The following is a 21,972-nucleotide window of genomic DNA, read 5'->3' on the forward strand; positions in this document are numbered from 1 at the left end:
TTGCTTTCTGAGTGCAAGAGTAAGAGGACTATTTGTTTTAAGATGTTGGTGCACTGAGTTTATATTTGCGTTGGGTCTTCTGATGTTGCAAAAATCGATTTTGAAGTTGCTAGTGAGCCTCTTAGCAACTGAAGTTTCTCTGTAGACTGATGTTAGGAAGACCCCGCTGACTGCCACAAGTAGTGGTTTTTGAATAACTTCCGCGAGATGATACCCTCCAATCCCCCAGCGCCCTAGGAGCGCTATCTTGCAATTTTTTCTCGAATTTCCATTCTTGAAACTAGAAACAGCGGCACAGCAACAAAATGTCAGCCCAAAAGCAACTTCACGCTGCCAAAGCCGTTGTTACTGTTGTTTCCCCGATATGTTTCTTGCGAAAATAAATCATTATTATTACTGAAATAGTTTCTATCTTGTACAAACACTTTATCATCTTTTTAAGTTTTATGTCTCAATACCTGCCTTGAACAATATGTGCTACAATGAGTAATATTCATATTTTTTCCAGAGGATGGTCATCTAGAATGGCTTTAGCCATGTGGTGGTTTTTTGCTCTAATCATTACTAATTCGTATATCGCTAATCTAACCGCATTCTTGACAAAAGATAAGATGGATCCACCTATCAAAAATGCCGAAGATTTGGCAAAACAGAATAAAATCAAGTATGGAATGTTAGAAGGTGGTTCAACAGAAAATTTCTTGAGAGAATCTAATGATTCTATTCTGTCGAGAATGTATATAAATATGAAGTCACAGAGACCTAGTGTCTTGGAGAAAGATAATAAAGACGGGGTTCTCAGAGTTCTCACAACAAAGAACGGATTATATGCATTTTTGATGGAATCTACTCAGATAGAATATGAGATAGAAGAAGAATGTAAGCTGAAGCAGGTTGGTGGCTGGCTAGATAGTAAAAGCTATGGAATTGCAATGCCTATGAGTAAGTAGGATTTTCATATATTTCTATCAAATATTCAATTGGTAATTAGATGAAATGGAACATAACAAATGTTTTAGTATATCTGTTTTCTATATGTTCAATGATTCTATAACATTAAACGACTTTCCGGACTACTGAAAAACCTCTCATGATAACTCAATATATAAATCGTGACGAAAATATGACATCAGTAATTATTGTCTCATTTCTGTTCTTAGCGTTTTTAAGAGCATCATTTCTGATTATCTGACTGCTCCCCAATAATAGGAACCCAACAATTCGGGTTTACATTCAAAAAGTCAGCGGAACTGGGACTGATTACATACGTTGATTTTTTTTGTTGGATGCTCTGGAAAAGGATTCATAAAATGGTTCTTTGAACACTGTTATTTTCAAAGCTTTCGGCCAAGTTAATCATGAACTCTCGATCCATAAACTTTGTTTATACAGCGTTGATGGGATTATATTGCAATGGCCAAAGAGCGATCTTACCAAACAGGCGCAAATTATTACAATCAATGATAACTATTCTCATGGAGGTTGAGTGGTAGAACAAACCTGTCGTGTTCTGCACTGCCGTTTTGAACTCCGCCTCTTGATTGTTATATTCTATTTCACCCAAAGAAGACCATTATTATTATTATTATTATTGATATTCACCGTAGTGTGCGCTGGTCAGACCCTATCCCCCAAAGCCCCGATACATTCGAGAGGGCGCGCCAGCATGACGCCAATGACCACTCCCCACACCGTGGTGTAAGTAAACATTGGGTCCGAGAATCATATGTCTGAGCAGGCGCAGTGAGTAAAGAATGACAGCCTTCTGCATCAGTGCGGCTAAGATTTCTGCCTCAGTGCGGCAAGCCGGTATGATTTTAAGATTCGAGAGTAAACAGGGCATCATTCCACCAAGGACTCCAATAATCAGAACAACCATCTTGACAGAGTGATCTGGATAGAGTCTGCGGAGTTCGAAGAGAAAATCTTGATATTTTATCCGTTTTTTCTCCTCTTTTCTGACGATATTTCTCTCGTCAAGAGCTGACAACTTCACGACAAATATCGTTTTGCTCTGGTGGTCGAGAAGGACTACATCAGGCTTATCAGCTTGTATGAGCCTGAGGGTGGGGAACGAATAGTTCCAATAAATTTGGCACTTCTCGTTCCCCACAACGGATTCAAAATCCCCCGGAGCCTAGGGCGACACCGGTGTCTCGTCGATATCGTAAGAGTGCCGTATATGGTAATATAGCACTCTTAGGGCCGCGTTATATCGATGGATATAGGCCGAGATCGCATATGCTGGACATGCTGATAGCAAGTGCATTAGGGTCTCGGGCGCCTCGCGGCAGGCCCTGCACCTTGTGTCGGGAACCTCTATACCCATCACTCGACTGCAGTAGACTAAGCTGTTGAAGACAGTTTACGACTTCAGCCCACCCGACCTGAGGAAAGCGAACGTCAAGCGCTTATCCTTGTGTTTCCGCAGAAGTGAGGTGATTTCTGCGGCTTTTATATGAGCTTCTTGCTGAACGGGTTCCAACTTGGTGACAGGTTGTGGTCACCTTGTTCAGTGTCGAAAACTAAACCGAGTTCATCAGCTGCTCGAGCAGCTGCCCTAAAGAGAAATGCTCCAATTCCTGCTCTCTCATGGTCACGGACCATGCAGAGAAGGGGATCCGAACTCCTGACGACTCTACAGGCGACATCCATTACCATTCTGTCATGTAGACACTCCAAACTCAAAAGTCCATGGCCTCCCTGTTGTCGGGGGAAGTACAACCGTGGAACGGACGATTTGGGATGCAAACTCTTATAAGGATGCATCATTTTTCAGCTCCTCCCGAAGCCACTTCACGACTCCAAACGAGTAGAGTAAAACTGAAACGGCAAGCATATTTGTTGCAGCTACTTTGCTCTTCCCCGACAGTTCCGATGACCAGATCTGTCGAAGTTTGTGCTGATACTTGTCGCGGAGAGAGTTCATTGTTGTGACCTCTTGTGAGAGCCGTTGTTCCACCCCGAGGTAAGTATACGTCTCTCCGGCATCCAAATGGCGTAGGATGCTTTCATCTACGAGCTGCACATCCTCTTCGTAGTCCCCCGCATTATCCGCTTTTGAAAGGACCTTTGCACATTAGTCTCTCCTGAATTTCATACCGATATCATGCGTGTACTCTTCCATCACCCTCAAGGACTCATGGAGATTCTTCTCTCCAGGGGCATAAAGTTCAAGATCATCCATATAAAACATGAGTTGAAAACTCTGGCCAGATGGGGGTGGGTGCTTGTTAGTTTTTTCCACCAATAAGTGTTCAGCCTATTTGTGGCTCTTCGAAAGTCATCCGTGGTTATCGGGTTGCGCAGTTCAGTGAGCTCAGGCTGTAGAAGCTCTCTGTGTGAAGCTTCGAACTGCGCTAGGGCTGCAGTGTCTATGTTGAGTGGCTGCGGGGGTTCATAGATATCTTCTAGAAGGATCCCACCTGATCAGCGGTCGGCGGATCATCTACAATACGTGGAGGCTCTCAGAATAAGCGAGAAGGTTTTTCGCAGTTACATCGGAAGTTCCAGAAGAATCACATTTGGGCCCACTTGACGTTCAGTGGGTCAAAGTGATTGAGACATGTTAAAATTTTCATAGCACATTTTTATTTATCTCTAAAAATGTCCGTATGAGTGAAAATTTATCAGAAAATTTAAACTCCATGATGAGTTTGTTATGTATACATGAATTGATGACAATTAACCGAACTTTTTTTTTAAATAAAGGGGATATGTGTCGAAAATAAGCGAAACGTTAACTTTATCCTAGTTGCATAAATTTTGGCATATTGATATAAAATTGCCGTAGACACAACTTTTTCAAGTGATTTTTTGTTAAATTAGATCTAGAAATGCCCGTTTTCAATTTTTTTCAAAAAAAAAGTTGAATTTGACAAACACTGAACGTCAGTGGGTCGCAGATGGCCGCATAATTTTGAGTTAAATTTAAAACACAAACAAGTGCCGAAGTTAAACTTCATTGAAACTTTTCCAAAAAAAAGTTTCCCATATGGTGCGCACTTAAATGGTGACACTGTATATCTTAATCTGACGCGTTTGAGTATTTCAAAATGGCGAATTTTTTTGCACAATATAATAATGGCCACTGTACACAGAAAACTGTACACACCTCAGCAACTTTTGATGCCTCATGAAGCTCAGACCATACCTTCTTTGGAGTATTGTTTTCATGTATTGAGCTCCGCCCATAAGCATACCCTGAAGCTGCTGGATTCCATCCAGAGAAGAGCCATCCGACTGATTGGAGACGCGGACATCACGTGCTCCTTGATAGCCTTGAACATCGGAGAAAGGTTGGAGATTTGTCTCTCTTTTATATATACTTTCACGTGAAGTGTTCGAGTGACTTGGCACATTTGATTCCTCCTAGAGCGGTATGTATCAGAAATACGTGACGAACTGTGGCTGCTCATCGTTTTGAGGTTCAACTCAGTACACCTCGAACTTTACTGTTCAAGAACTATTTTTAGCGTCTCGAGGATTTTCCTTGAGGATTTTCCTGTAGTGCTTGAAAAAACTATAGTTCAAAGCAAAATATGCGGCACACTCTTGTCAGACCTAAATTCTACTAATAACTTACTTTTCAATGAACAATATGTAGATAGATTATTGGTCTCAATAAAAACTGAAGTGTTTTATGAATGTGGGAATTATTTTCCGTCAATATTTAGCTGGCCAAGATATTTTTTAAAGCATCTGCTCCATATGCAATCGGTTTAACATACCCTCTGGAATGTTCAGGAGTCTACAACCCACATGATGATGGAAGTAAGCCGATTGGTTTTCAGTTATTAGGATCAGAACTTGCAGGGTAAAAAGGATACGTGTTTTATATTCTTTCGAAAATACAATACCAATTTCATAACGCCACTGAAGTTAGAGAGTGCCCAGAAACCAATTTTCAATCGCCGTCGCAAAATTTCTGCCCCGGGAGATGAAGTATTTGAAAGTAATGGTTAAGGTAGATTTTCTAACATCCGAAGATTTGTTCGACTCACCTTAGTTGAAAGTCATATAAATAAACATCTTCATTCATTTATTTATTCTCATTCCTTTTAAATGTCAAAAATTTAATCATTCTCAAAGATATTGATTCCAAAATATTCCAGATGCGCCTTATAGAGGAGCTATCAATAAGGCAGTACTGAAATTACAAGAAGTCGGAAATCTGACAGCTCTAAAACAGAAGTGGTGGAAGGAAGTTAGGAAAGAACCTTCTTGTGAAGAAGTAAGTGAAAGTAGGGTAACTTACGGTTTACTCATCCAGAAATCTGATTACTAATGAATAATAAGTTCATACAGGGTGTATAAACGATAGGTGGGTGGATGATAGCGGATTTCCTATTAGAGATACAAAACAATGTTTCGAAAATAAAGTTGTAGAGTTCAATGAAAGCTGTGGATACCCTGATCAATCACCTCAACAATAATGGATTCTACCCAATTGCATATGCAGATGACATAGTTATCTTGCAGACCGGCAAATTTGTGAACACACTGTGCGATAGAGCGCAGTTTATCGGGCTTAAAACCTCCCGAAATATTCAAAAGCAAACTAAACTTCTCTGAAGAGATGAAATACCTTGGTACTACCTAGGAAGCTAACATGGAACTCTCACCTACAGAGTAGAGCAAAAAGAGCATATGTGGCTTATGAGCAATGTCGGAGAACAGTAGGACGCGCATGGGGTCTTTCACCCCGTGTGGTTACCTGGATCTACAGTTCAATAATAAGACCTACGTTAACGTACAAAGCCATTGCATGGGGACCGAAAGTTCTACAAGCTACGAACATCTAAAAATTATATCAAATACAGCGACTCGCTTGTTTAAACATCATAGGAGCCATGAGAACAACATCAACCGTGGCAATAGAAATAATTACCGGTCTGACCCCTCTGAACCTGTACGTAAAGGAGGTTGCATTAATGGTCATGTAACGATTGCGCACGGCTGGTGTAAACCTCAAAGTAGTAATGGGTCAATTGAGGCTGAAGCGAGAAGCGCTTACTGCGCAACCTCTGCTGCAGGCAACCAGTGATGCAATTGAAGCCAGGTTTGTGTTTAATTAACCCTACAGAATACAAATAGATCAGAACACTGAGTCAGATGCTACAAATGCAATACGCATATATACAAACAGCTCAAAAACCAAAGAAGGCTCCAGATCACTGAGCCTAAGGAATAAGTGGGGAATGGAAAAATACCAGCGTGGTTCAAACAGAATTGGCTGGTACCAGGAAAGGAATTACTGGTAAAAACATAACAATCTGCACTAATAGCAGACAAGCCCTATTAGCCTTGATCAGACAACGTGTTACCTCAGGGCTGGTACTAGAGTGCCACCAAGATTCAGCCATAGCCTCGGTAGATAATAACATCATCCTGAGATGGGTTGAAGGGCACGACAGGAGTGAAGGTAATCGCATTGCCGACTCTTTAGTCAAGGAAGCGGCTTGACTAAAAATTTTAGGACCCAGTGGCACCTACGGTCTGATGACTTCGACAATTGCGGAACCAGCCAAACGTCACATCCATGCTCAATCCCTAAAAAGATTGGATGAATGCAAAGGATACAGTCTTGCTAGGATCACCCTGGCCGTCCCTGGGAAGCTGGCACCGAAGATATATCTGGCGTTGACTAGGAAAAATCTAGGCTTAACAGTAGGATTTCTGACTGGCCAATGTCAGCTAAGGAAACACCTCCACAATATAGAGCTAGTGGACACACCTCTATGCAAGATGTGTGAACAGAAAGATGAAACTGTCAGGCATGTCCTATGCGAATGTCTGGAATTATCGACAAATCGACAACGTTCGGTTCGTTAGGTTAGGTGTGTGATATGTTAATGTGAGCGCATGAATAAATGTTATATCACAGTAGAAGCATATTGCAATTAACTGCAGATGATGAAGAAATCGCACGAGAGAAGCGCCTTGTTCCGCGTTGCCAGGTCCACTGTTTTTGCAGCAGACCTCCTGTTTGCCTTTCGACTCAATTCACATTGTATAATAATTATGAAATGATTTTCATTGTGGAAATTCCCATGTAGGTGATGTTCACCTTGAAGATATATTTTCTACTGTATTTATATACACCAATTGTATTTTTTAAACAAAATCTACTACTGAGCATGAATATGCCAAGTGTCAACACCTGACATTATGAAAAAATTGATATAACAGAGCTGATAACTTACTCAACATAACATTTATCAATACTAAGGCTATAAAAGGTTGGTCTCAGGTCTGCTAGTTTGATACAATAAAACACATCATGTTGTATACTATCTTTAGGGGCGATGTGCCGATGCCGTAACGGGCGTACACGGGGCACTTTTTTCAGCGTTAAAATAGAATTATAAGTAATAGGGATAGAGCTCTCGTAGTTGGGACTTTTCGTTGTTCATTTCCCCCTCTTTCTTTGTCATTTATTTTAATAGTTTTCGAATTATTAACATAAATTGGAATGGTTTTTTTTTCATTTCAATTTCTCAATAACTATTACAATTTATATTGTCTGTGAAATCATTAGAAAATATTTTTCTAATTGATTGATTCCCTGCTTCTTCGGCGATATTCGAGAACAAAAAATCATTTGATGCCAAATCAGGACTGTACGGAGGATCAATTGGATGTTTTGATTGCTCAAAAATTCACCTGTTTGACAACTGCCATGATGGAGAATGATTCGTCTTCGCCGGTTAGTTTTGCGAATTTCCTCGAAGACTTCCGGAAAACAAATGGTCGTGTACCACTCAAAATTGACTGTTCTACGTTGCTCAAGGGGAATAGTGGTCACATGACCCATTTGGCTAAAGAAACAGGCGACCATTTGCTTTGATGTGCCTCTTCCACGAAGAACTTTTCTTGGATTCAGCTCGCCCTAGAATACTCACACGGTCGATTGCTGATTTGTTTCCGGCTCATATAGTCCAGTCATTTAAGGTTTTATCTGCGGAAAAATTTCTACTGAGCTGAATTTTGGTATACACTTTTACTATGACGTTTTAATGAAGATGTGAAAAATCTACATTGATATCGTGCCGGCTAAAAAAGTTATAAAGGTCAAAAGGTCACGAAAATCAGTTTTTCGGGAATATCTCGCGACCTATGGCTCGGAGGTCAATAAAAGTCATTATAAAAATTATTCCTCATACAATGATCTACAAAAAATGTTCATCGCATTTTTCTGTAAAGTCAACTGTTCTTGGACTAGAGCGCTGAGAAAGCGACTACATTATGATGACGCACTTGTTTCCGCACCATCTTTGAGGTAGAATGCAAGGCGCGTTTCTTTACATGATTTCACCCGTAGGCATAATCCATGAACTGTAATATAAGGTTTTTTTTATTTTATGCTCAATAATTTTTTATTTGTACGTTGAAAAATAGGGGAAAAAAATGTTTGTATATGATTTTCTTTTATATTCATTCGTCGTCGATATTCTTAATTTCAACATCATCAAGAGTTGCTGACAAAACATCGAGTGGACTTATTGCTGTATGCAAATCAACGTCTTCATCATTTTCTTCACTAGTGGACTCTGCGTTTAAGCATGACTGAATACGACGATGTCCACAAGCCTTATAACATCTCGATCCAATTTTTTTACATCCACATTTGCCGCCACAACCTTTTGTACAATTACAAAAGATTGTGTTTAGTAGATCATCGGGTGCTGGTGGCAATGAAGTTGTTAATGGTTGTAATATATCATTTTTCAACTCCCAACCCCGCTCTTCTGGATCAATTTCTCTTCCTAGCCAGGTTTGTATTTGATGACAGACTCGATAAATATGATGTTGAGCTACTGACGAAGTGGGTGCTAATAATTGAAATTTCACAGCTGTGCTCTGTCTTGTTAGTTTAGCAAAGCTGCAGTATCTGTAATTGTCAATTGAATTTGCTGATTTTGGAGCACCGTACATTGCTAGTAGGAAATGTATTCCAGCATTGACAAGGACATCTCTATAGCGCAATTTTATTGTTGGAATATTTCTGCAGAATTGTGTGAATCGGATCTTTTTTCAAACATCTTCATGACTTTAATTTTTCCTTTCTCAAAAAGTGTTGAAGTTGTGTAACATCTGGTCATAGCATGTAGAAACAGAATATTTTTCTTGTAATGTGGATACTTGTTGAGGCTCTCAGTCGAGTATATTTTTGTTTCAACATTGTTTTCCCTGGTTTCTTAAAAAAAATGGATGTGGGTTGATCAAGTATTTGTGTGCGTGCTTCACCAAAGATAATTGTAGTATTATTTATCGATTTTTCAATTGCTGTTTCAACTATTGAGACGTCAGCATCATCACGTTATTGTCTTGTAGAAATACCAACTTTTTCGAAATTCTCAATGAGCATTTCAATTAATTTTCTTTTGTTGAATCGATAAGATTAAAAATTCTCTTGACTGATCGGAACCTTTATCAATTCATTGAAGTGCACTTCACAAGATATAGAAACGGCTGCGGTTCGTCTTAGTTGTTCCATCGCTTTGATATTTTTACTGGTATCGAAGTAACCATAAAAAATGATATCAGTATTTTGACCAAAATTGTTTGGTAAATAATTAATATATTTGTTAATAAAATCACAATATTAAGTTCTACTATGCAAGAAATTAACAAAAAATTAATAATAATTGCACAAAGAAACTTTTCCTCGGTTATATTAAAAGGTGCGATTTTGTTCTATCCTTTACGTATAAGAGGACGTATGCTTCTCCACTCACAAGCGACTTTGGTGAAATTGGTGACACGTGTGAATCGTTGTATTTGTGCCACGCGCTAGTATACTGGTGTCTGCAGTATGCTGTATAATGTCCTCTGTTAGTAGTTCCACTGTGATTTAAAAGTGCATATAGATTATAACAAGTAGCCACATTTTCTCCTGCAAAATTGTCCATATCCAATCCTTCTAGAGGAAATTCGATGACATCATTCAATTTGCCTCTACTTTCCGTTGAAGAGAATCTTTTTAAATGTATTACTAAAATATAGGAAAACTTGTGGATTGATAGGGACTTTATGCATTTTCTCCTTTCCTTGCATTTCGAACACGTCGGTTTTTCAATTCCATTAGTTGTTAATGATAATATTGAATGTATCATTGTTTGCCATACAACATGATGCACGCCCGAGTAGAAGTTAGAAGTTTCAAGAAAACTCAAATACATTGATAAAAATCAATAGAGTTGACGCCTTATAAGTATAGGGTATATAATATCCTATGTGAGTGCATTCTACTCGCTTTCTCAGCGCTCTAGTCCTTTACAGAAAAATGCAGGACACATTTTTTGTAGATAATTTTATGAGGAATAATTTTTATAGTGAACTTTATTGACTTTCGAGCCATAGGTCGCGAGATATTAGCGAAAAACTTTTGACCCTTATAACTTTTTTAGCCGGCACGATATCAATGTTGATTTTTCACATATTCATTTTGAAGCGTCATAATGAAGGTGTATAGCAAAACTCAGCTTAGTAGGAATTTTCCTGCAGATGAGGTTTAACAAACCTCAAATGACTGGATTAATATGTATATGTATCGTTTATTTAGCACAAGCTAATGCAGTTACAATATTAGTCTTAATCTAATTCAAAAATTTAAATGTCACAATTAAAATTTAAAATTCAAAATCATGTACATTGAAACATATAAATAAAAACAGCACAGTAAATAAAATAAAAAGAAGAAAAAAAAACTGTATTAGCAGGTTCCTATACTAAACACTTTGTAGGTCTAAAAGGTGCACTTTTAATTTTCTTTTAAATATATTTAGAGAGGTAGGTAGCATTCTTAATATCCTCCGGTAGTTCGTTGAATGCTTGAACTCCTTTAATGAAAACTGTATTATTTGAATTGGCATTACTAGTCTGACGTATATGAAAGTTATTGCGATTTCTTGTATTGTATTCATGATATTCAAAGTTATACTTTAATTTGTCACGTAGATATACAGGAATATCACCAGTTCTAATTTTAAAAATAAATATTAATGCTAAATAACGAAAGTAATTTTTTACTGATAACCATTTTAATGTATTCAACATTAATGTTATATGTGTTCTTCTATCACAAGATAATATTACTCTCATTCCTCTATTTTGAAGTTTCTGAAGTCTTCCAATTTCATTTTGGTTTAGTAAGTACAAGATGGTTCCACAATAAGTAAAATGAGGTAAAATCAAGCTATTATACAAAAATAAAAGCGACCATTGGTTTAAGTGCTTAGATTGCCTACTTATGTAATTGATTTTGAATGCTATCCAGGGGTATCCAGCAAAAACAATATTTTGTTACAATTAAGTGTGCAAAATCAAATGTTTTGAAGTGGAACTAATGTACAAGGATACCTCTATATCGCAATATGTCAGATGGCAATTTCGCCAGTTCTAGAACTGCATCCATAATTTGTGGGACAACAACCGATTTTGGACGACCTATACGTAATTCGTCGACGATCGAACTACAACCATAATTACTTTATCTGTACCAGCGAAATAATGTGGTTTTTAATGGTGCTTTATCGCCATATAATGAACTGAGTTAGTTCATCGACACATTCTTGTTGAGATAATCCACGTCGAAAGTTGTGAAAAATAATCCAACGAAAACCTTTTCTTGAAATATCCGTTTTTTTGGTCAAATCGATTTTTTCCCACTATAAACGAAACAAATAGCACTTGTACATCAAAATGTTGTACGTTTATGCTAAAAAAAGTCAAACTATATTATGGTGTTGCCATATTTTAACTATTGACATTAATGTTGCCAGTTCCCGAAACATAAATAGTTTCCCATCGTAAAAATATCCAAAAATGAAATGAATTCGAGAAACAAACTAAAGATGTCCTCATTTTTCAGTTACGAAATAAAGGAAAGGATGAGAAAGAAGGTGATTTGGATCTGATCAAAACTCGTGGTATATTCCTGGTACTGGTAGTTGGCGTATCAATAGGTCTGGCCTTTGGGCTGGTCGAGTTTTTATGGAATGTTCGGAATGTTTCAGTTGAGGAACATGTAAGTGTTCTGTATTGATCTGTATTGAAAAATTGGTTCAATTACTAACAAGTAAAAACAAACACAAATATAATGACTCATCGTGGTTCAGAGTGACTACAATAATTCCAGTTCATATTGATGGGAGACTCCAAATATAACCCCTTTTTCTTTGAAGAAGAACAGATGTCAGGTAACTGACGAAATAATATTATGAATGACGATGGACCAATACCTGAAAGTTTACTATATAGCTTGTTGAAATGATACTTTTAGTTATGAAATTTACCTGACTAGTAGATAAGGCAACATTGTGAAATTAATTTTTTTAAGTCAATTAAGATGCAGGTACCTAGCAGAGGTATCTATGGTATAAATAAGTACAATACTGTATGTAGATTCATTTCAATATTTCTCTTGAAGATAAGCACTTGGTGATTGAAACACGTTTCGAGTTGTTAGAATAACGGTTTGGTGTCGGGATAGAACTCTATTAATATTCATATAATACTAACTGAATAAGTGTAAAATATTTAAGGAGGTGATTCCTCATCGAAAAAAAGATAGGATCTTTCATATAAAGAAATTTCATTGGAGCATCCCTTGTTAAGATACAGCCCCTTAAAGGGATTACGTAAAATTTGTATAACAATTTTTTTCACAAGCACTAAAAAAGTTACAATATTGAAATTAACCTGAAGTTTTGTACAACCAAAAAGACACTCAGCCAGTAATTCATTTGGTTTACCCTATGATTGTGAGGGGTGGAAAACGCAACCCCTAAAATTTATTTCCAATGTAACTTTTTGTGATATGTTGTGTAATTTTCGAAGTTGAAATAATACCAATTGTGTGTTGTTGTTCTGTTCTTAATTTGTTACTTTAATAATTCCCTTGTTATTAAAATGGCATACACAAATGAGGAAATGACTGATATGCATTACGTTTACGGTCTGTCGCAGGGGAATGGGTTAGAAGCTTCTAGAAGATATGCTCAACGACAGCATCCTTCACATAGAATATTTGCTCGACTTCATCAACGATTACGAGAATATGGTTCATTCGACAAAAGAACGCAGGGTTGTAGTCGCCATTGAGAAGTACGAACAGCACAGCTTGAGGAAGCAGTACTTAATTTGAATGAAGAACAACCTACTACCAGTACTAGAAAGATTGCTTTCCAGCTAAATTTTGATCATATGACGGTATTTCGAATTTTTAAGGAACAACTCTCATACCCTTACCATCTGCAACGAGTACAGGCTCTGTTACCGCGAGACTTTCCGAACCGTCTTGAATTTTGCAATTAGATGCTGGAAATGATTAGAAGAAATTGTGACTTTCTGAAGACGATAGAATTCACAGACGAATGTAGTTTTTCTCGGGACAAGATTATTAATTTTCATAATTACCACATATGGGCTGATGAAAACCCTCACGTTTTTGTCGAAACTAACCATCAAGAACAGTTTTCTCTCAACGTGTGACTTGGAGTTATTGGGGATGATTTGATTGGGCCTCATTTTCTACCTCCTCGATTAAATGGTGAGGCATACGTTCAATTTTTAAGAGAAGTTCATCCAGTTTACAATTTCTGATATCTACTTGCTAAATCACTATTCGCTTAAACTTCAAAACTGATATGTTGGAATTTTTGGAATTGATGGAGAATGATGAGGAGATGGAAACAACAGTTTGTCACAATTTCGAAGAGAGTAAAAATCAATGGAGTGGTAAGCAAATTTTCAACATATTTCATTTCAACATCAGGAGTCTAAACAAAAATTTTGATGAACTTCTAATATATTTGGAAAATATACAAACAAAAAATATGGATATAATAATCTTATCTGAAACGTGGATACTGCAAGACTTCGAAAACTTTAAAATCCCAAATTTTGATATTCTATATAATAAATCACAGTTTAACCAAAACGATGGTGTAATAGTATATATAAATAGTAATCTTACGTACTCAACAATCATAAAACACTTATCTGAAGTGAACCTAATAGAAATCTCATATGAAATCAATAACATCACATACTCACTAACATGCTCCTATAGGCCCCCCTCAACAAATCTGGATATGTATCTCTCAGATCTAGAGAGTTATTTTTCAACCCAAAATATGAGCGATGTGAACATATTTATGGGCGACATAAATGTAAATATTTTGAACTTAACAGAAACTACGGTTAACAGATACATATGCATGCTGGCAGAGGCAGGATTTCTTTCTTTTTTAAACAAGCCAACGAGAGGTCTAAGTTTGATCGATCACATATATATTAAAATTAGGAACAAAAATATATATAAGAAAATGGATATAAAGACTTATATTTTCAAAACTGATATAAGTGACCATGATACTTTACTACTTTCCATTAAAACTGAATTGAATATGAATAAAAAAAAATCCAAAGACGAAACTCCCGCGATACCCAATTCCTACGTCAACAACAATAAATTGAAACACTTCTTGTGCAATGAAACTTGGGAAACAGTATTCCAAACAGATGCACCGGAACTAGCTTTCACATGCTTTATTAACCAAATATTACTACATATCGATAGTAGTACACAAATTAAATCAAATAATACACGAAAACATACCAAATTTAAATCTTGGATGACGCTCGGCGTACTCAACTCAATAAAGCATAGGGACTACCTCGAACAAAAATCAGTAAAGAATCCTTCAGAAGAACATAAAAATAAATACAAACGCTACAGAAACTTTTTATGTAACTTAATCAGGACAACAAAAAACGAATATTACAAAAATAAAATTAATAACGCCGGAAAAAATACTAAGAAAATTTGGGAGACTATTAAAGATATTACAAATGAAAATACTCTCTGTAAATCCCGGAAATTTGACATAATTAACGACAGTAACCAACTATGTAGCTCAGATAAAGAAGTAGCAGATGAATTCAACTAATTCTTCATAAATGTAGGTGAAAACATGTCGAAAAAAATAGAAAAACCGGCCCAGCCAACATCGGAAATTCAAAGAAGCATTAAAAACTCGTTATTCTTGCACGCTGTAACTGAAACTGAAACTATGAATATAATCTCCGGTTTGAAATACAATACTTCACCTGGTCCAGATAAAATTTCAGTATTCTTCGTAAAAACATTTAAAATCTATCTATTAAAGCCATTATGTCATATCTTCAACTCAATTTTTTTGACTGGTAAAATTCCTCCCGCTTTCAAAGACTCTATCACAACTCCGATTTATAAATCTGGGGATAAACATAAAGCAAATAACTACAGACCAATAACAGTTATTGATAACTTTGCTAAGATATTTGAAAAGATCTTAAAAAATAGACTGGTTGATTATTGTAACATAAATGGGATCCTCTCCAAATCTCAATATGGATTCAGAGAAAATTTATCGACTGAAGGAGCAGTTTTTGAATTGGCAAATACTGTTTTCAATAGTTTTCAGGATCAGGCAAAATGCATCACTGTATTTTTAGACTTAGCCAAGGCATTCGACACCGTCAATCATGATATCCTATTTCAGCGGTTACAGGACATTGGAGTTAGAGGAATGCCTCTCGAAATTTTCAAAGATTACTTATCTAACAGAATTCAGATAGTAAAAATTAATGATTCATATAGTAATTCGCTACCCGTCAGCATGGGCGTACCTCAGGGAACAGTATTAGGCCCTATTTTATTTTTGCTTTATATAAACAATATTTTTAATATCAGAAATTTTGAAGGAAAAATATTATCCTACGCCGATGATACTGCGGTAGTATTTGTGGGACGAACTTGGAATGAAACATATGAAAACGCAAACAAAGGAATGACATCGATATATAATTGGCTAAGTAATAATCTATTGAGTCTTAACATAGATAAAACTAAATTTATAACTTTCACTTCAACAAGAAAAGATCAACCTGACGAAAACTTCATTAAGATTCACAAATTTACGTGTACAGAAAACCAAAACTGTGGATGTTCCCGAATATATAAAACAAATTCTATCAGATATTTAGGTGTCATGATCGACCAATTTCTACGCTGGAATGATCACATAGATCACATAGTGAAAAAACTCCGCAAACTGATTTGGAAATTTTACCAACTAAGAAGTATCCTAAGTAGAGATGTCATACTGACGGTGTACGGTGCCTTGGTGGAGTCGATGATTAGATACTGCATCTTAGTATGGGGTGGCTTATTCAAAACATCACTACATAATCTTGATGTTATACAAAATACATTGATCAAAATCGCATTGAAAAAGGATAGGAGATATTCTACAGAGTTACTTTATGAACTAAGTGGTTTGTTCAAAGTCAGAAAATTATACGCTCATCAATGTTTATTATGGATTTGTAGGAACCTCATTAACAGCATTTCACATAAATATAATACGCGAATGACCTCCAACCAAGCAATTACCATACCACGCTGTAGATTGAGTCATAACCAGAAATTTGTGACATATTTTGGCCCGAAATTATACAATAAGCTACCACTCCATTTGAAGAATATTAATAATTATCATAAATTGAAGAAGGAACTGAAAGTTTTCATCAGATATTATTATGATCAATTGCAGGATATCTTTGAAAATGTTTGAGCTAAATTACCTGCTCTGTCTTTCTCTCTTCTTATTTCCTCACTATACCCATCATTCTCCAACTGCGGTTTTTAACCTAGTGAGGTGGATAGTATTATGTAACCAAACGACCTATTTTAGTTTTCTCTTTTTTGTATTTATTTTATTATACATTATATAACACACCTTATATCAGTCTGTAGCCACGACACAAGCCTAGCTTAGGTGGCTACAGATTGTGTAATATATGGTTATATGATAAGACATTTGAATTGTGAATCGTAATTGAATTGAAATGTAAATCGCACGGAAAACAAATCATGTAACTGAATGATTGATTGACATGAAAATTGAATAAAATTACTTACTTACTTACTTACTTACTAGTACTGCTGGAAAGATCCTATCTTTTTTTCTATGAGGAATCACCTCCTCAAATGTTTTACACTTATTCAGTTACACCCTGTATACAATATTCGTTATGAGTTGAAATATTCAATGATACTTATATTTTTCAATTTCACTGGTTAATTGATAGATAGATTCCATCAGATATTTCAATATAGTCTACCACCATTCTAAAGTGGTTAAAGTGTATAATTTTCCCTTTCATCAAGAGTAATACTTTTTTCTTTTCTAGGTGTCATATTTTGAAGCTCTTAAGCTGGAAATGAAATTTGCGGCAAATGTGTGGATAACTAGAAAGAAAATCAAGCCCGTTTTGTCAGAATCATCTTCTGAGAAAAGTGTAAGAACTGATAATAAAAGCAGGATACATAATTTCCTGAACAGTGCTAGTTCGTTCATGAATCTCAATACAATTGCTCAACAATAAATTGTTTTAGAATATTTCACTCAATAAAGTTGTTTGAATCGAATCCGTCATCTCATTTACTGACCCCTGGAATTGAATGTTCAAGTGAATATGATGCTAATAATAATGATAATGATAACAATTGTACAGCATCTGAATGCCGAAGAGAGGTATATTTACCTCAGGGTGGAACAACGTCACTCGCAGAAGGTCACTGCAGTGAAAAACTCTCTCCGCGGCAAGTATCAGCACAAACTCCGACAGATCTAGTCATCGGAACTGTCGGGTACCAATTTGCTATAAGAAATATGCTTGCCGTTCCAATGTTACTCTACTCGTTTGGACTGATGAAGTGGATGCGAGAGGAGCTGTATCAACTCGACGTAAAAACCCAAAAAATGATGCAAATGCAGGCATTTCCCCAAACGTTTTTATACCAACTGGGTTGACGCTGCATTTATAATTTGAGTATTTCAGAAAAAAACGTTGATGATTCATAACAGAAGAGCGTAACAATTCAATTGAAGCTCTTTTTACAGCTTCTTCAATATTGTCAGGAACACACAATTCCTCAATATCGTTCTTCATTATGCAAGACATTAAACATCAGCAAGAACTTTAAATGTGACTTTGAATAAAACGCTTGAGCTGTAAAAATATTGTTTGTTGGTAACCAGGTGATTCGGCGTCACCTGACACGGCCACTTCATTGCAAATGCGATAACATGAAAATAGTTAACTGACAAGAGATGTATAAATATGTTGTTATAGAAATATTAAATTTATCTTAAATTTTATTATGGAAACAGGACTGTTGTACAAAAAAACTTTGTATGATATTTGTGTTAAAAGTAAGTTTAATTTTGTTCGTGAAATTGCTCAACTCGCTACGCTCGTTTCGCAAACTTTTTCACTCACAAAATAAAACCTTCCTTTTAACACTTAGGTTAAAATAATAATGTTTGTATGTATATACGTGTGAATATATGTATGTATATAGATTAGTTATTTATGTGCTATAACTGGAATTTGTTTAGCGGCAGAGACTTACAGTGATGCATACGATTAAGAATTCTACTTGACATCGACCCAAGTAAACCCGATTGTGATACAGTTTTATAATATTTGTGTATATATGCGTGTGTATATATGTGTAAATATGTATGTATATGTGTACGCGAATATATGTCTAATATAAATGAAATGTAATTATCAAAATGTCAGCATATACTCATGCTAATGTTTGTGAATTGATGTATATAATAATATTCCTTCATGTAGGTTTTTCTTCATCACTATCAGCGTTAGGATGGCCATAACACATACAAGCAATATTCACATTGCTTCCGTGTACCCGCTGTTAATTCACATTTGTAATTTTTTATGTAAAATGTTTTTTTTTTCTGTGAATAGATATTTTTTTAACCGAAGTAAACGCTGGTCAGGCCGTATCCCCAAATCCCCGATACATTCGGGAGGGCCCGCCAGCATTATCAACCAACGATCACTCCTCACACCGTGGGGTAAGTAATCATTGGGTCCGAGGATCATGTGCCCTGAGCAAGCGCAGTGAGCCAAGAATAACAGCCTTCTGCATCTGTCCGGCTAAGGTTACTGCCTTATTACGGCAGGCCGGTATGATTTTAAGATTCGTGAGTAGAGAGGGCATCATTCCGCCAAGGACTCCAATAATAAGAACAACCATCTTAACAGAGTGGTCTGTATAGAGTCTGCGGAGTTCGAAGAGAAAATCTCGATATTTTATCCGTTTTTCCTTCTCTTTTCTGACGATATTCGTCTCGCCAGAAGCTGAAAACTCCACGACAAATATCGCCTTGCTCTGTTGGTCGAAAAGGATTGCATCAGGCTTATTAGCTTGTAAATTTAACACTTCTCGTTCCCACAACGGATTCAATATCCCCCGGATTGTAGAGCAACACCGGTATCTCGTCAATACCGTAAGAGTGCGCTAGATGGTAATATAGTACTCTTTGGGCCTCGTTATGTCGATGGATATAGGCCGACACCGCATATCCTGGACATGCTGAAAGCAAGTGCATTAGGATCTCGGGCGCCTCGCGGCAGGCCCTGCACCTTGTGTCGGGAACCTTTATACCCATCACACGACTGCGGTAGACTGAAGTGTTGAAGACACCATCCTGGCAAGCCATGATGAACCCCTCAGTTTCCGACATCAGCCCACTCGACCTGAGGAAAGCGAAAGTCAGGCGCTTTGATAAGCGAAGGTCTCCAGTGTTATCGAAGAAGACCCCATGCATTGGCTTATCCTTGTGTTTCCACAGGCGTGAGGTGATCTTTGCGGCTTTTATATGGGATTTTTGCTGAACGGGTTCCAACTCGGTGACAGATTTGTAGTCACCTCGTTCAGTGTCGAAAACTATACCGAGTTCATCAGCTGCTCGGGCAGCTGCCTTGAAGAGAAATGCTCCAATTCCTGCTGTCACCATTCTGTCATGTAGACACCCCAAACTCAAAAGTCCACGGCCACCCTGTTGTCGGGGGAAGTACAACCGTGGAACGGACGATTTGGGATGCATCATTTTTCGGGTTGATACAGTTGATACAGCTCCCGCCAAGTCCATTTCACTACTCCAAACGAGTAGAGTAAGATTGGAACGGCAAGCATATTTGTTGCAGCTACTTTGTTCTTTCCCGACAGTTCCGATGACCAGATCTGTCGAAGTTTTTGCTTATACTTGCCGCGTATAGAGTTCTTCAGTGTAGGATGCTTTCATCTACGAGCTGCACATCCTCTCCGTAGTCCCCGCATCGTCCTCTTTTTAGATGGACCATTGCACATTTGTATTTCTCGAATTTCATACCGATAGCATGCGTGTTCTCTTCCACCATTCTCAAGGACTGATGGAGATCCTTCTCTCCAGAGGCATAAAGTTCAAGATCATCTATATAAAACAAATGGGACCTTCTGCCTCCGGTTTCCGGGAGGGCCACAGTTATATCCTCGAGTATTTCTGAGCGCAACGTGGCAATAATGAGATGCAGAAGAGAAGGGCACAGAGGGAATCACCCTGAAATACACCCCTTCTGAAAGTGACCCACCCTGTTTGGACTCTTGTTTGACCATGTTGTGGTGAAGCAAGTTCGCCAAGCATCTCATTATTTTGACGGGTACCGCAAGGCATCTGAGCGGTGAGTATTCGTGTGTATAAGATGCTTGTAAACAACTTATAATACGAATTCAAACATGTTATCGGTCTGTAATTCTTAGGAATCGGCAAATCTCCGCTTTTGGGGATGAGAACGGTCCGCCCCTCGACAAACCAATCCGGAATCGGCTGCTCTCCGTCCAGCCATCAGTTGAAAACTCTGACCAGATGGCCAGATTATTATTATATTTTTTGTTGCTGCCCGTATTTTCGCGCTCAGATGAAACTATAAATATCAGTCTTACATTTTTTCAAATGACTTTCAGCCCCGTCTCTTTTCAATTTCGAATAAGTAAATGCAATAGTCTAAACTATTGTTTGCGCAACTTGGCTCAGATCGTTGATTGCTCTGGGCGAAATGACACCTCAATCATAATTTAATGTGAATGCAAACTGGTGGCGAAGTGGATTCATTCGTTAACGCTAGTGTCCCTATATGAATGACAATCCTCAAAAACACGAACTAGTGCGAGCTGAAAATCTACGGGGTCTGGTCTTTTAATGTGTGATTCCTAACACAGAAATCATTCATAGAAAATATTTTCATAAATGTAGTAGGTTTGAATTTGAATCGATCAAGAACAGATATCCAGTTTTTTTATTCTCTAGAGAAAACGAGATTTCGTCCTATTTCCTGCCGGAGAGACTGATATTGTGAAATATTGATGAAATCACCAATTCCACAAACCATTCTGAAATTTAATCGAGCAAGAACAAACAATAGATATCCAGATATGGAAAATTTTAATATCTAATCTTTGCTAGATAAAGATGTGAAATTCATGGATTGGACATTCACTTTGTATTAAACATTTTTGTTTTAAAAGTGTAACAGATATCATTGGATCCAGTGATAATTTTTATAAACAAGTGAGTCAAGTTGATTTCTCTATTATTGTTGAATTTGTTTCAGGTATATAGCTCTTGTTGCTTATTCAGCTTCACACAAAGCAATTTTCCAAAAATCTATCAGCTGAAATTGTTTACGAATATTCGATGAATGAGAACTATTAAGTAATTCTCTGATTCACTATTTCTTTCTTTTGTTATGAATGATAATTCCTACATATAGAAACTGTTTCTTTGGCGACAAAGTGTTGTGAATGGTTACCAAAGCGAAAATGAATATATAATATATTTTCACTTCTCATTGATAAAAACCCATACTGAGTATTCCGAGAATACCAAATTTTCAAATATTTCATCAAAGCTTTATCTGAACTTGATGCAATAAACAAGTAACAGGTTAAGTGAGTAAGTGAAAAACGGGATTTGGCATCAGATGTATCCGTGTACCATTCATTTTTTTATTTTTCTCTGATTACTTCGTAGATATCGAGATCAATAGAAGGAACATGACTAACTC

General features: G+C 36.9%; 2 protein-coding genes across 5 annotated transcripts in view; both read left to right on the plus strand.

Annotated features, from left to right (window-relative positions):
* Positions 1-17,482, plus strand: part of LOC111509258 (glutamate receptor ionotropic, kainate 2) — a 65,194-nt gene extending 47,712 nt beyond the window's left edge. The window contains exons 12-15 of one of the 3 annotated variants that reach the window (XM_074180226.1): positions 509-942; positions 5,115-5,233; positions 11,876-12,031; positions 17,245-17,482. In XM_074180226.1, the coding sequence (XP_074036327.1) occupies positions 509-942; positions 5,115-5,233; positions 11,876-12,031; positions 17,245-17,439 (904 nt within the window). In that variant the 3' untranslated portion in view covers positions 17,440-17,482. Of the gene's footprint in view, positions 1-508; positions 943-2,779; positions 2,969-5,114; positions 5,234-11,875; positions 12,032-17,244 lie in introns of those variants that run through there. The other 2 variants (XM_074180227.1, XM_074180228.1) reach the window with 2 other exon arrangements.
* A 3,884-nt stretch (positions 17,483-21,366) lies between these two features.
* Chs2 (chitin synthase 2) overlaps positions 21,367-21,972 on the plus strand; it is a 110,538-nt gene continuing 109,932 nt past the window's right edge. For both annotated transcript variants that reach the window (XM_074180230.1, XM_074180229.1), the window contains exon 1: positions 21,367-21,476. The gene's annotated coding sequence lies outside the window, so the exon portion shown is untranslated. The remainder of the gene's footprint in view (positions 21,477-21,972) is intronic.

The sequence above is a fragment of the Leptinotarsa decemlineata genome, unplaced genomic scaffold (assembly GCF_025532065.1).
Source record: "Leptinotarsa decemlineata unplaced genomic scaffold, Ldec_3_MD MMD2_tig00026294_RagTag_RagTag, whole genome shotgun sequence".
NCBI classification, from domain to species: Eukaryota; Metazoa; Arthropoda; class Insecta; order Coleoptera; family Chrysomelidae; genus Leptinotarsa; species Leptinotarsa decemlineata.